The sequence below is a fragment of the Marmota marmota genome, unplaced genomic scaffold (assembly GCF_001458135.2).
Source record: "Marmota marmota marmota unplaced genomic scaffold, marMar, whole genome shotgun sequence".
Taxonomy (NCBI): Eukaryota; Metazoa; Chordata; class Mammalia; order Rodentia; family Sciuridae; genus Marmota; species Marmota marmota.
The window spans coordinates 10,361,966-10,376,731 of NW_026000242.1; the positions used below are offsets into that span (position 1 = coordinate 10,361,966).

The 14,766-nt window shown below is 43.5% G+C and overlaps 1 protein-coding gene across 1 annotated transcript in view; it reads right to left on the reverse strand.

Annotated features, from left to right (window-relative positions):
• Positions 1 to 2,467: 2,467 nt before the first annotated feature.
• Htr3b (5-hydroxytryptamine receptor 3B) overlaps positions 2,468 to 14,766 on the reverse strand; it is a 34,612-nt gene continuing 22,313 nt past the window's right edge. Inside the window, exons 5-9 of the mRNA XM_015490048.2 lie at positions 14,167 to 14,336; positions 13,522 to 13,679; positions 4,388 to 4,598; positions 4,071 to 4,253; positions 2,468 to 3,486 (exon numbers count right to left, since the gene is read on the reverse strand). Coding sequence (XP_015345534.1) covers positions 3,251 to 3,486; positions 4,071 to 4,253; positions 4,388 to 4,598; positions 13,522 to 13,679; positions 14,167 to 14,336 — 958 coding nt within the window. The 3' untranslated portion in view covers positions 2,468 to 3,250. The remainder of the gene's footprint in view (positions 3,487 to 4,070; positions 4,254 to 4,387; positions 4,599 to 13,521; positions 13,680 to 14,166; positions 14,337 to 14,766) is intronic.

Genomic DNA, 14,766 nt, shown 5'->3' on the forward strand with positions numbered 1-14,766 from the left:
TTTTGTGTCCTCTGCTGGCAGCATTAGGACTGATGACTGTCTTGCTGTCCTCTGTGTCCTTCTATCCACAAGCCTCCTGAAGGCTACCCTAGATGAGGGTTAGAGGGAAATCCAGGGACTGGGTGTCTGATCTTGGGAGATTTTGTCGTTCAGACTTAGGAAAACACACCAGATACATGTCCACTGTCAGCAGTGAGCTGGAGTGAATTACATTATAGGACACTCACCATGCAAAATGGTAGGCTCACTCGTATGCAAAACCCTCTATGGTGTGGACATAGATGGGGGATAAACAGAAAGAGAAAACAGGGCAACTATTCTAGGAGTATGTGGCACGTTTGACAAATCTCTCTCTCTCTCTCTCTCTCTCTCTCTCTCTCTCTCACACACACACACACACAAACACACACACACACACATGCACATGTATAATAGAGGCCACAAAACATTTAAAGGGAGAAGGATATAAGATACTATAACACCAAAGACAGAGATGAGGGGACAGAGTCACAGAGTGCTGGGGTGGGAATGTGGGGGAATAAGACCATTCTGAGCAGAGCTCTGAGACAGAGTTGAGAGACAGATGGATAAAGTAGAAGAAAAACTGGTCAAAAAGAAGGAGAAGCTTAGATGAGAAACCCTATCCTGAGGAGCACAGTAGTCAGGTGGGCTTGGCTGGACTGAACACTCTGTGAGGAGAAATGATGAGAAGCTAAGAAAGTCAAATACAAGAAGGAGGATGTTTTGTGGAATTTTAATCTTATTCAAACTCAGGTTTGAGGCCACAGGAACTTCATAGGTAGGATTATTACTACAGGTTTGGCTATTGGAGAGTCTGACCCAGAAGTTGGTTAGTTACCCAAGTGCCAGGTTAGCACAGGACTCTTCTGTTCTAGAAAGTGGCATAGATGGAAAACTAAGGAGCTATCAGGGCTGTGACAGTTAACTTTATGTGTCAACTTGTCTAGGCCATTATACTTAGTATTAGGTCAAATATTATCTTAACTGTTTCTGTGAAGGTATTTTTTTAGATGTTGATGGACCTTTATTTTATTCATTTATTTAATGTGATGCTGAGAATCAAACCCAGTGCCTCACACATGCTAGGCAAGCACCCTACCACTGAGCCACAACCCCAGTCCCTTGTGAAGGTATTTTTAAGACAAGATATTTAATTTATTAAAATAATTTTAGTTATAGTTGGGCACAATACCTTTATTTTATTTGTTTTATTTTTATGTGATGATGAGGATTGAACCCAGCACCTCTACTGCTAAGCCACAACCTCAGCCCCCGAGATAAGATATTTAAATCAGTAGATGTTGAGTGAATTGGATCACCCTCCAAAATGTGGATAGACATCATTCAATCAGTTGAAAGCATTGAGAAAAAAAAAGACTGACCTCTCCTAAAGAAGAGACGCTCCAGAGAGTAGACCTCTGGACTCCAACTAGAGCTCCCCTCTGAATTTCCAGGGAACTCTTCTGTTGGCCTACCCTGAAGATTTTGTACTTGCCAAGTCTCCATAATCACGTGTGTGTTATAGGCTGGTTTGTGTCCCTCTGAAGGTCATATGTAGAAGTCCTAACCCCTAGTACCTCAGAATATGGTTGTATATGGAGATGAGGCCTTGAAAGAAGTAATAAGATTCCATGGAGATGCTGGGCATGGTGACACACACCTGTAATCCCAGCAGCTTGGGAGCCTGAGGCAGGAGGTTCATAGTTCAAAGTCAGCCTCAGCAACTTAGTGAGCTCCTAAAGCAACTCTGTAAGACCTGTCTCTACATAAAATATTTAAAAGGGCAGGATATGTGGCTCAGTGGTTAAGCACCACTGGGTTCAATTCCTGGTATAAAAAAAAAGTGACATGGAGGCAACCGAATGGGCCCTGCTCCGATATGACTGGTGTCCTTACGAAGAAGAGGAAATTTAGCAGGGTGTTGTGTCATACTCTTATCCCAGCTACTCAGGAGGCTGAAGCAAGAAGATCACAAGTTTGAAGCCAGCCTGGGCAACTTAGCAAGACCCTGTCTGAAAACAGAAAATAAAAAGTGGGCTGAGGAAGTAGCTCAGTGGTAGAGCATGTGCCTAGTGTGCACAGGCTCTGGTTCAATCCCAGCACAGGAAAAAAAAAGATAAAATTTGAACATAGACATATACATGCACAGAGGAAGGACCACATGTAGACACAGGAAAAGGTGACCGTCTACAGAAGAGGTTGCAGAAGAAACCTTCCAGCCTCCAGAATGGTGAGAAAATAAATCTTTGTGCTTTCAAGCTGCTGCCCACTCTGTAATACTTTATTCAGGCAGCCCTAACTGACTAACAGAAGGACTATAGAGTATAAATCCCTTGAATTACCAGGTATGATGGCACATGCCAGGAATACCAGCAATTTGGGAATCTAAGGCAGGAGGATCACAAGTTCAAGGTCAACCTGAGCAACTTAGTGTGACTCCGTCTCAAAATAAAGAAAAAAGATGGGCTGGGGATGTAGCTTGGTGGTAGAGCACCCCTAGTTTCTACCCCCAGTGCCACTAAATAAATAAATTCCTTGACTCCAGGGAGCATGGGTTAGACATATGTCGCAGCTCATGCCTTACACATGGTGTGTGCTCACTAAATGTTGTGCTAGATGGGCTAGGAAACCTTGGCACTTGGGATCTCCAAGGCACAAGAAGACAGAGGAAGGGATTTAGCTGCAATAGTGGAAACATAAGCTTCAGAAAGATGCAAATATGGTGAGAGTTTTGTGTTCTGGTTGGTTCAGAGTTGACCATAGGAATCCAATCAAGAATGTTCTCTGTGACTGACTTCATATTCTCTGGTGTTCCTAACATAATGTCTAGGACTTAAACAACACTCAATAAAGGTTTTGTTGAATAAATGAAAACAACTAACCAAGTCAGAACTGAGAGATGGAGTGATCTTACATTTAAAAAAAAAAACTGTTTAAACACAAATATATGCATGTATGTGCTTTTCAGATCTCTTTCTGAGAAGGCTAACAGTGGTTACTGGGGAATGAAGGCTTGTTTGGTGGCTTGTTTGTTCTGTTTATACATTTTCATCATAAATATAGTGGTGCTGGGTCCTTCAGTAACCCATAGGCTGTGTGTACCTGGACTCAATGAAAAGAGGCAATGGCGGGTGGGAATCATTTAGACCCACTGTTCCTCCCCTTTTGATCTCCTCACAGCTTTCCTTAAGTGTGATAGTGCATTGATTGAGACCAGAGATTCCAATTTTCACAAGCCACTCCACAGTGCCCAGAGTGAGCACAGGGTGACAGCATAGAGCCCCAGCATGACAAGGTAGCTTCGGAAGAGCAGTTGGTCAAAGCGGTACAGGAGCGCCAACCACTCAACCTCCTGTTGGTCCACCTGATCCTGAGTTTGGAGGTAGTTGTTGATGGATCGAATCTGGAACCAGACTTCCTTCAGGGTTTCTGACTGGATCTGGTGTTCTTGACAGACTGGGGATTCTGCATGATAGAGGAAAATACTTGAGGTGAGCCAAGGGCTACCAAGGCCCACTGGAACTTTCTTTTGAATCTGACAGCTTCATCCTTCAAGGAAAGTTGTGGGCAAAACTAGGAAGAGAGTTGGGTGGGGTTGTGGACTGTCACCCTACTTGCTTGTTGAGGCATGGCTGTGCTGCAGGACAGAGACCATGGCAGAGCTATATCGTGAAAGTAGGGTATGTGTAGTGACCAGATCAACTCAATTGGAACTTTAGGGGCTGGGATGATTCTTTTACTTTCCTTTTTCTTTTTCTTTTAGGTTGGGGGAAGTAAATCCAAGTAGCTCACATGCTAGAGCTTTACTATTCTAGGGTGGATGAGTCACTGTGGGTAATTGAAAAATTAAACAAGCTAAAGCAACATCCCCCAGCAGAAGGTGGACTTCAGTCCCCAGAGAGGTAATATAAATGTGGTGCAGGGACTATGAAGCAGGTGCTTCAGATTCTCCACAAAGTGCAACAAAAGGCCTGGTGCTTTGCTGATGGGCACTGGTGCTGAGGGGGACCCAGAAAGATGGGAAAGGGATCTCTAGACTTCTCACAAACCTGTTACTCCAGCATCCTGGGTCCTAGGGTCCATTCTAGACCCATCGGTGCCAGCATCCCCTTGAAGGCACAAGAGGGGTAGTTCCTGGCCACTTCTCCACTCATCATGGAGGAATCTGACCAACAGAATAGACTTTGATAAGCTGAGAACCAAGAAGGCCATGCAGACTGTGAAGAAGACCCCTGGGAGAAGGCACCAGAGCAGAGAAGTTAGTTGCAGTCTCTAAGGTTTTTCCCTCCTCCAGTTTGAAATGCGTCACCAGATCTTTGGCAGGAATAAAATAACACTGGCATCAGGTGACCCTGAGGATGCTTACCAATCAAAGAGGCGCTCCCTGAGCTCCTAGGTACCTCGTTAGACATGTTGACTCTGAAGACTGTATAGCCCACCAGCACACTGGTCTTGAACACAATCCTCGCCCGGCAGTTGGGTGGCAGGTAGAAGCTCCCCAGATCCACAAGCATTAGGAAGATGCTGGGAATCAGCAAATTCACAACATAGGCCAATGGGCATCTGCGAATCACCACCTGGCCAGGAACAAGGAGTTTGTTGAATCTAAGCCCATGGACTAACATTTGACCAAATCCATAGCCAGGAATACTCACGTAAGTCCCAACATGCAAAGCCTTCATATGCCATGTGAAGTCTGTGTAGTTTATCTTAGAAGTATGTTTGAGGTTATTTTGTGGTTTAGAAATGAAGGAGAAAAATCCTTTAAACTTTTACATAGCCAATATTAATATTATTGATAGTTATAAGAAGAAGAAGTTAGCATTTATTTCCCACTTGCTGTGTGCCATACACTAGACTGTTTCATATGCTTATCATAGTCAATCCTCAAAACTTTAAGGGCTAGATATTTTCATCTCCATTTTACAAACTAGGAAAGTAAGGTTCAAAGAGGTCGAATTATTTTTCCAAATTCACGTATCTGGTAAGAAACTGTCTTAAAATGAAAACCCTCCTTCTCTTAAGCCACTTATACAATATTGGGTATTATTTTCAGCCTCTCTTCTTACATGGAATGTGAGCCTCTTAACACCTGAGGATCTATAAATATCTTGGCAAGAACAAAGAGAACTATAAAATGGGGAAATTGCAAGAGGGCTCAACAGACTGTTTGCAAGGTGCGGGCAGGGTATAAAGAAACTACAAGGTTTGTGATCCCAGTGACTCAGGAAGCTGAGACAGGAGGATCACAAGTTTGAGGCCAGCCCCAGCAACTTGGTGAGACCCTGTCTCAAAATAAGGAATAAAAGGGACTGGAGAAGGGCTTGAGTGGTGGCTCACTGATAGAGCACTTGCCTAGCTTGTGTGAGGCACTGGGTTCAATTCTCAGCACCACATATAAATAAATAAGTAATAAAGGTCCATCAACAACTAAAGAAATATTTTTTAAAAAGGTAGGGGGGACTGGGGGAAAAAAGAAAAGAGAAACCACAAAGAGGAGGTCCATGTATGGATTTCTGGGGACTGAGCTGATACAACCCTTATGCCTGAAGGGCCCAAGTGCTAGGGATGGTGGCCAAACCTGAGGAAAGAGAAAGCTATGCAGGGCAGGAACTGTAGCTTTCTCCTAGGAACACAGCAATCTAGCAATGATTTCACCAGAAGCAAATGAAGAGGTAAGTACCCCCTCCCTCTCCTCCCCTCCCTCCCTCCAATCTCCTGTCGCTGCCCCTGCCCTACCTCCCATTGGCCCAACATGACAAGGGATCCCATCTCTGCAGGCCTCAGCTTAGTCTCCAGGAGCACAAAGAAAGGGGAAGAAGTGGAAAGTGGGGCCCCCTGGAGCGGGGACCAGCTGAAGCTACTCAGCTCCGCCTGTGTTGTGGAAGCCAAGTGGATTTTGTAGTCTGGAATTTGAATCTCACAAAATCACTACTGTTGTTGCCATTCTGTACTGGGATTGTGATGTCTTTAAGAAACATATATTCTATTCTAATCTTTTCTGAAAGAGAAACCAAAGAATGGCAAGGTTGCCTCCCTCACTCCACTGTGATCTCTCATCTCATCCCATCTCTGGCTGGTGAAAATCCCCCCAAAAAACAAAATAAGACTTGTCTTAAAAATGGGTGTTCAATAAATGTTTGTTGAACAAATGAACATCCTTGGCCCTTTGCTATTGGACTTGGACAGAAATAATGCCTAGAATCTCTTTATTTTTTGCATTTGCCAAACAATAGAAGGTTTTCTGTGCTTTTATTCGTATGATATAATTTATTTAATCCTTACTGCCAAGTCATTAGTAGGTAATACCCTCCATTTTATAAATTTTCAAAATTAAAGCTCGATCCTCTTAAGTGATTTAAGTGGCACCACTGGGATGTGTCCCCACATCTTCTGATGCCCAGCTCTTTTCCACCACAGCATAGCTACAACTGTTGATCAGATTGGACCTCTGACCAGAGTGCAGGGCTCCTCTCCCTCATCTCTGACTCCTGCTCTGGAAAAGAATCACAAAGAAGTCTGCAAAAGCCTCTCCTCCTGCACTTTGGTAGAAATGTGTTTTCTACCAAAAAAGGTAGAAAAGGCCAGGGATGGAGCAGAAGGTGGCAGGGAACAACATGGCTGGGGGAGTCCAGATGCTGCCCTGGTGGTGAAAGTGGGGGCTCCCCTGCAGCTGGATCCAGAAGCATGTCCCAACTCAGTGGAGCTTGGCAGGCCAGAGCCGTTGGCGGATTATAGTCTGGCTGTTCTCTTTCACATTAAACATAATTGGCTGCAAATATCTAAACCAGAGCAACACTCACTGCTTTGCAATAATTTGGTTAAAACACATTTCTACCAAAGTGCAGGCAACAAGAGAAACAACAACAGAATTAATCGTCATCAACCTGCACCTTTCAGCTCCCCTCCTCATGCTGTGACTAAGATGGCAAAGGCAGGGAGAGGAGAAAGGGGGTCAAGTGGTTGGGGTCCATGAGGGTTTTGTGTTGTAACCTAGCCTGGGCTATTGGTGATCCGGCCTCATGAGGTAAGGGGTGGCAACCACACCTGCTGTCTCTGGAGGGTAGAGATGTGAATACCCCCTAGAGATGCTGTGGCAGAGATTACATGAAAGAGAAGAAGTCTAACAATATCACTCTAAGGAAAAGCACAAGTAGGCATGTTGGTTTAGTGAAAAGAGCCTAGACGTGAAAGCCAAGGGCACAGAGTCCCATAGTGCCTCCACTGTAGCCTAGATAAGCAAGTGTAAGTGACCTTGCGTGAGGGAGCCAACCTCTCTATGGCTCAATTCACTCACTCCCTCCCCACAATTTTTTTAAAAGTAGTTTAATTTTGCCTTGCCATACATCTTAGTACAATTGAGATGAGCTATTGTACTCTTTAAATAAAGTTTGTATGTAAAAAGCACAAGCGGCAATGATTCCTCTCTACCCAGAGGCTGATGCAGACAGTGAATGTAAATCTAAGCCAGAACCAAAGATGGGTAGTGTGGCTCCTCAAAGCCCCTGATGTCTGAGAAAGTGCTGTTTTATCAGCCCAAATGATCCCTGAGATGTCAGTGGGGAGGCATGGGAAGAGCTAAGAAGTTACGTGGCTTCTGGTGCATGCAACCTAGGCAAGCACATATGATTCTGAACTTGGTTTAATGCTCTGTAGGTGCCATTTAGAAATTCTTAATAATTTTTAATAGGGGGTTTGCATTGTCATTTCCCACTGAGCCCTACAAATTAGGTAGCTGATCCTGTCAGAGGTCATTCCTCGCTGTACATCAACAGAAGCTTAAAGCAGAAGGGAAAGACCTAGGTACAAGGAGAGACAATTAGCTTTTACTATGACATAACAGAACTTCCTTGTCTTAACTAGCATGAACAGGTTGCCAGGCCCTATCATACAGTCTGGAGTTAGGACAGGTCTCTGCCCTTGTCCCCTCCACATGGTTTCAGGAACCAGACTTGGGTGGTTGGGTGTTTTATTAAGTCTGTGATCAAAGAGGAATTTTGCCCCAGAATAGTCATAACCAGATTCTATACCTGATCAAGATGATGAGCCTTGGGACTTTCTAGTTTATATTTAGATGATATTTTGGATTTAGAGTCAATGCTAGAAAGGGCTAACTTTAGGGCATATTGGGAAGGGCAATTGTATTTTGCATACAAGGCAGATGCCACTATTCTACTGGGTTGAATACTGTCCCCAAGATATCATTCCTGGGGCTGGGATTGTGGCTCAGCGGTAGAGTTCTCGCCTAGCGCAAACGGGACCCGGGTTCAATCCTCAGCACCACATAAAAACAAAGGCATTGTGTTGTGTCCATCTACACCTAAAAAATAAAAAAAATAAAAAATTAAAAAGATATCATTCCTTCCTGGAGCCCCAGAATGTTTCCTTATTTGGAAACAGGATCAATTAGTTGCAATTAGTTAAGATGAGGGGTCGGGAATTTGTCTTAGTACAGCATTCACCAGTTATGCTGTGCGAGGCCCAGGGTTCCATGCCCAACACCCATAAGACAAGGTCATACTAGGTAGGATTGGTGTCCTCAGAAGAGAAGAAACATGCAAAAAGAAGACCATGTAAAGATGGATGTAGAGGTTCAAAAGATACATCTACAAGCCAAGTAACACCAGTGATTGCTGGCAACCAGCAGATATTAGGTTGATTTTTTTTTTTTTTTTTTGGTGGCACTGGGGTTTGAACCCAGGGCCTTGGGTGTGCTAGGAAAACATTCTACCAACTAAGCTATAGTCTCAGCCCTAACAGCAGATATTAGGTGAGGCATAGAACAGATTCTGCCTTGGAGGGCCCAGAAGTTTGGGTCATTCTTGATTTCAGACTTCTACTCTCCAGAACAACAGAATAAATTTCTGTTGTTTAAAACCACTCAGTTTGGGGTACTTTGTTGGGGCAGCGTTGTGAGACAAATAAAGGTGACTTTCCCAGTAATATATACTGTGTAGATAGCAAAGAACAGTCTGAGATGTACTGCATTACATTTAGTTGTATGTCAGCATGATGTAGGATTAGGACATGGTTTCTGGAGTCAGGCTGCCTGGTTCAATCCAGGCTCCACTAGTCATCCTGAAGCTTTCAGTAAGTTACATAACGTCTCTGCATCTCAATCTATCCATTTGTAAAAGTGCAGATACTAGGAGCACCCATCTGATGAATATAAACTCTTTTTTATTCTATTTTTTGGTACTGGGAATTCAACCCATGGGGTACTTTACCACTGAGCCACATTCCCAGACTTTTTTATTTTTTATTTTGAGACAGGATCCAACTAAGTAGTTTAGGGCTTCGCTAAGTGGCTGAGGCTGGACTCAGGCTCTCTTGTCTCAGCCTCCTGAGCCAGTGGGATTACAGGTGTGTGCTACCATGCCTGGCACCAACTCTTAAAATGGTGCCTGACATGAAGTGTTCCATTTTGAGATCATTCTTATGTCTTCCCGTGCAGATTTTTAGGTTTATGATAGATATAAAGAACCTTTTTATTTACCATGGTGTCTTAAGTGTTTACCATTGAGGGTGGCACATGCTAACAGCTAAAAAGATGTTTGTTGAATTGTATTAGAGTCTTTTAATAATGCTACATTTAGTTACAAAAGGAGTGTGAAGTTAGCTCAAATGGGGGCCAATCTATTGAGGTCAGTTTTTCTGAGGGCTACCTTCATAGTAACCCCTGCCTCTGCCAGTGTGTCCCAGGCTCTCTACAAAACTGCCCCTACCTAAAACCCAATCATTTCTAATGGACTAAAGAAGCTGGTGCCTTTAAATTCCACAGAAAGGGAAGAAAAAGCACTTTAGTTTCAGTCCGTGTTCTCCATTAGACACCCTTCAGGTGTTAGCAATATTATGCCACAATTTCATTATCCATTAAAGCCAGGTAATAATAAGTACACAAAGGTATTTGGAGCCTATTGATGTTAATGAAAGAGATCAATCTAATTCAGAATGTGTGTGTGGAGAGCTCCTTGGAGATGGAATAGGCCCCAAGGTTAGCCTCTAATTGCCTCCTTGATGGTAGACCCCACCAGTACTCAATTTTGCATGACCGTCTTTATGACATAGTTGGAATTTTGACGCCCAGACTCACGCTTCATACAGAAGCCCATTTTCCTCCTTTCTGAGGCCCCTCCCAACATTCCCAGTTCAGAAAAAAATGGGAAAGTTGCTGCCATTTAAGCAAGTTCCTCGTGCCAGACTGAGAGCTTCTTGGATCTGGACTGTGGATTGGGCTATATTAACAGGAAGTCTATGATTCTCACATTACTTGAGAATTTCTAGGATTTTAAATTCTCATTCTCTCTCTCTCTCTCTCTCTCTCTCATGCGCGTACGCGCGTGGTGCTGAAAAGAATCTTCTATCAAGTTTACAGTATGAATTCAATGGACATCTCAACAAAATTACCCTAATCTAGAAAGGAAAATTATGATGGAAAAAGAGGTTAGGGGGTGCTAGGGTTGTGGCTCGGCAGTAAAGCACTTGCCTAGTACATGAGAGGCACTGAGTTCAATCCTCAACACCATATAAAACTAATAAATAAAATAAAGGCATTGTGTTCATCTACAACTAAAAAAAAATTTTTTTAACTTTTTTCTCAGATACCCCTAATTCATTTTTGTAGGACTGCTCTAAGGGTACCCCAATTCCTGCCTGAATGAACACTTTGCTCAGTGTGAGAGTATCTGTGGTTGGGCTGGTTTAGTTCCCACAGCTGTCCACCTTTTCCATCCAACATGAATTTCTAAATTTTATCCCTACCTACTCCCACTCTACTCTCATTTCTTTAAAAAAAAAAAAAATCGCTGCCTTACAGAAATCAAATGCTTACCCTGCTGTTTCTGGGAACCAGCCCCTCCATTCGTGTATTGGAAGAAATCTCCCCTCCCAAGGCTGCTGGATCAGGTCCCAGGCTGCACACAGATTCCTTGTAGGGAGAAGTGCCTTGCTCTGGGCCCCCTGTGGAATGAAGCCCGACTCCAAAATATCAGTGGTGCCCTCTGATAAACAGTACGTGTCCCAGAGCCAGCAGCTATGATTGTACATTAGCTGGAACTAAAGGGGCATCTGGAGAATGTGATTTAGTATAAATGGCAGCAGTGTACATCAGCCTAGGATGATAATGTATTTAGAATAGATCATTGTTTTTTCTGCCCACCCCACCTGTCCCTGACCTCCTGCTGAGCAGCCTGGGCTGAGATACCAGGTGATTAGATTAAGAGAGAGATGGCCCTTTGTGTCAGGACCTTGGCAGGCCTAACATTGGCATGGAACTACTGGCCAATGGTTGCTGAAGGACATCCAGATGCCTTGGATGCTGGATTCATAATGGGATATATGGTACAGAGAAAGATAACTATGAATCCAGGCATGGTACACATGGCAAGAATGGAAGGCATGGAGGCAAGAGAGGTTGAGAGAGACAGAAAACTGATAGATGTGGAGCCTAAGTTAAGTCATAACCAGAGCTGCAGAATCACTCCTGAGTCTGGCTAATATGATCTGTGACTACTCAGGATTCTTTCCCCACTCTGTTTCTGAGGAGCAGGTGGAAGCCAGTTCTGCTATATACCCACCTTAGCCTCCATGGCAAAGAACCAGGGAAAAGGTTCAAGGGCAGGAAATCAAATGCCTGCCTGCCTCCAGCCTGCCTCTGTGGCCGTGAACGGAGCAAAGGAACTGAACCACAGTTTCGAGACCCAGAGAAGACCCCAGTCACACACGGTGACGCAAACTTTTACCATCTCTGTTCAGCACATTCGAAATGGTGGTAGTTTGTAGGAAAACTTCGGCTGCTGCTGAGAAAACAAATTAATATTTAAGGTGAAGGGTGACACATAAGTATAAGCAGTCACTTTGTGAAGAGAAGGGGATGGGGGGGATGAGAACGCCTGCGCATGTGCATATGTGTACTCTGATCGAGTTACCTGCCCCATCTCTTGCCTGTTTGTCTCCTCCGTGCAGCGTAGGTAATGGTGTGTGCAGCTTTCTCTGGAGCACTTGGTAGGTGACTATGTTCCACCTTGTACATGCTACTCCCTCACATTTCCTTTAATGTTCTCCATTATTTGGGCTGCATTAATAATGTTTGCAGGCTGATATCTTTAAAATTAATGAGGTGTTTACTCTTAGCCAAGAAGCTCATTGAAATTTAAAAAAAAGAAGAAGAAGAAGAAGGCTTCTTTTTTCCCCTCCCTTTCTCTCTCTTTCACACACACACACACACACACACACACACACACACACACAAAGTGGACAAGCATACCACAGCACAAGCTTTGCTAAAAAACAAGCAAAATTCTAGGCAAGAACCCAAACCCCACCCCACTGCTAAGAAGTATAGGAAGGCATGATTGCAATCAGCTGCTAGCCAGTGTTATACATTACTTAGGTTCAAACTCCAATGGTATCTTAGAGGCCCTGGTTTAACTAGTTTTGCCAGAATGCTGCAGGAAACACCTTTTAACCAAACAAGGAATATCTGTGCCCTCAATTATAGCCTATCTTACCACCACCACCCTTAGCATATCCATCATAACTATAGTTCCTAGTGTAGTCTAAATGTACCTTTCTATTCCAAAGCTGCATTTCTAGGAGAATTTATCTCGTGGCAGTCCTGACTTGCCAGTTAGTCTCTATTTTTCTATTGGATCCATTTCTTGGCATGAAGGCCCCTAGCCCCAAACCACTCCTACTAACCAACTTTGTGCAGAAAAACAGAGCACACTGTAGCATATTAACACTGAGTCTGCTGGTTATGTGAACTGGCTGCTGACCATATGTCAGGATGGTTTGCCAGGAAAACCAGAGAAGAGAGAAGGGCTACCTCTGGGGCACAAAGCAGTAGGTTTCATTGTCTTGTATCCATCACTCCCTAATCCCCCACAGACAGAATAAAGGAGCCAAGAGCAGTCTCAGGGATACATCAGAGGAATGTGGGTCCTTTGGGGCAGTTGTTCCCTCTGATCCAGAAGCCACCAGTGGTTTCTGTGGGTCCTGCAGGTGACCGCTGGATAATTCCTTCAGATATTCAAGTTAATAATATGATCATTTTATGCATCTGCATCTGGATTAATGAATAATTTACTCAGTTAAAAACAGGACAATAAGATTGATGAGACAGTCTTCCCAATTTGTTGTAGTGACAGGGTAGGGGGGTTTGTTGTTGTTTTCAGTAGCAATTAGAAGTGATAATGTTAGTATGTGCTGAAAGGTTTGAGGACTCCTGCTGTAGTTGTTGATTCAGGCCTCTGATGCCTGAATATCATTCTTTCTACATTCCCTTATGGAATCTCTACAGCAGGAGCCCAATATCTCTCCCTGGACCTCTGCCCCCTGTCATAGCAAAATGCAAGTAGATGTTCGGAGCCATCTGAACCAACTGCTCCTGAGTGATAATGAATGAGAATGTGCAGTGGGAGTAAAGATTCCTCAGCCCAGTAAAAAAGGCCAAGGACTGCAGAGAAGTGGGCAACAGGGGCAGGAAGGAGAAGAACCTACATTAAATTGAATCTGTGCAAAATCTCCAGTGTTGCTCTGCAGGATGCTGTATGTTGAGGACACAGAAAGAACTTCCCACTCGCTGTCATTCAAAAATGTTTTTTTGTCATGCTTAATGTCTTCTCTGTTCCTCAGGAAGCCCAGGTCTACATCTTCCACTGAAAAGAACAGAAACAATTGACTTCCCAGGAGAGAAAGAGGTGCCAACATCATCCCACTTTTCCACTCCCAATTCAAATCTTTTCTCCTGCCACAACATGCAAAGTCTAATTGGTCTTATTTGAATTAGGAGGTAGAAGTGGGGAATAAAATCTTTCTAGTCATTAAAAAAAAACTATGAATTTAGGGTTTGGAGTCAACTCTCTACAAAATGGTGGAGCTTGTCCTGCAATTTCTATAACATTCTCAGTGGTGGTAGAGTCCTAATGTAATCACAATTTAACAGCAGCAGTGGACTCTAACATTGTACCTGATCTGAAGTATAGCAGGAGCCACATAACTATAGGAAAGAGATTTAGATTTTTAAATAGACAATTATATTATATGCAAGAATGACATAAGACATGAAATTATAGTTTCACCTATGTATTCCAACCCAGCATAGTTGGATTTTCCAACTAATGGACTATTTCTCTCATGGTTTACCTGTGTGCAGAATGCTATTGAAGGTTAAGCTGCAATTCTGGATGTCAAAAGGAAAAGCATATGTCTGTAAACTGCAAGCAGAGACCACCTGGATGGGCTTAAAGTTCTTAATGCTCCCAGATGAGGTCACGTAAACATAGGGAATGTCAGGGGATCTTTCAATGTCCACACTATATAAAACACAAGAGAACTTGTTACAGAGAGGGCATTAGTCATTTCAAAACATACACAGAACTGACTAAAGGATGGTAATGACCATGAGACATAGGACTAGCCTAGCACTGCAGAGGCAGAATCCCATTTCCTATGAGATGATTTACTGAGGCAAAAATGGGCTTAGCAGTTGTAGTCTCATAAGTTAACTCATTTCCTAGTGTCATGGACCTGGACATGAAAAGTAATCTGAAAGCCAGGTGTGGTGGCGCACGCCTATAATCCTGGCTCAGGAGGCTGAGACAGGAGGACTGCAAGTTCAAAGAAGCCTTGGCACCTTAGTGAGGCCCTAAGCAACTCAATGAGACCCTGTCTCTATATAAAATATAAAAGGGGCTGGGGATATGGCTCAGTGGCAAATAACCCCTGGGTTCAACCCGTGGTTCC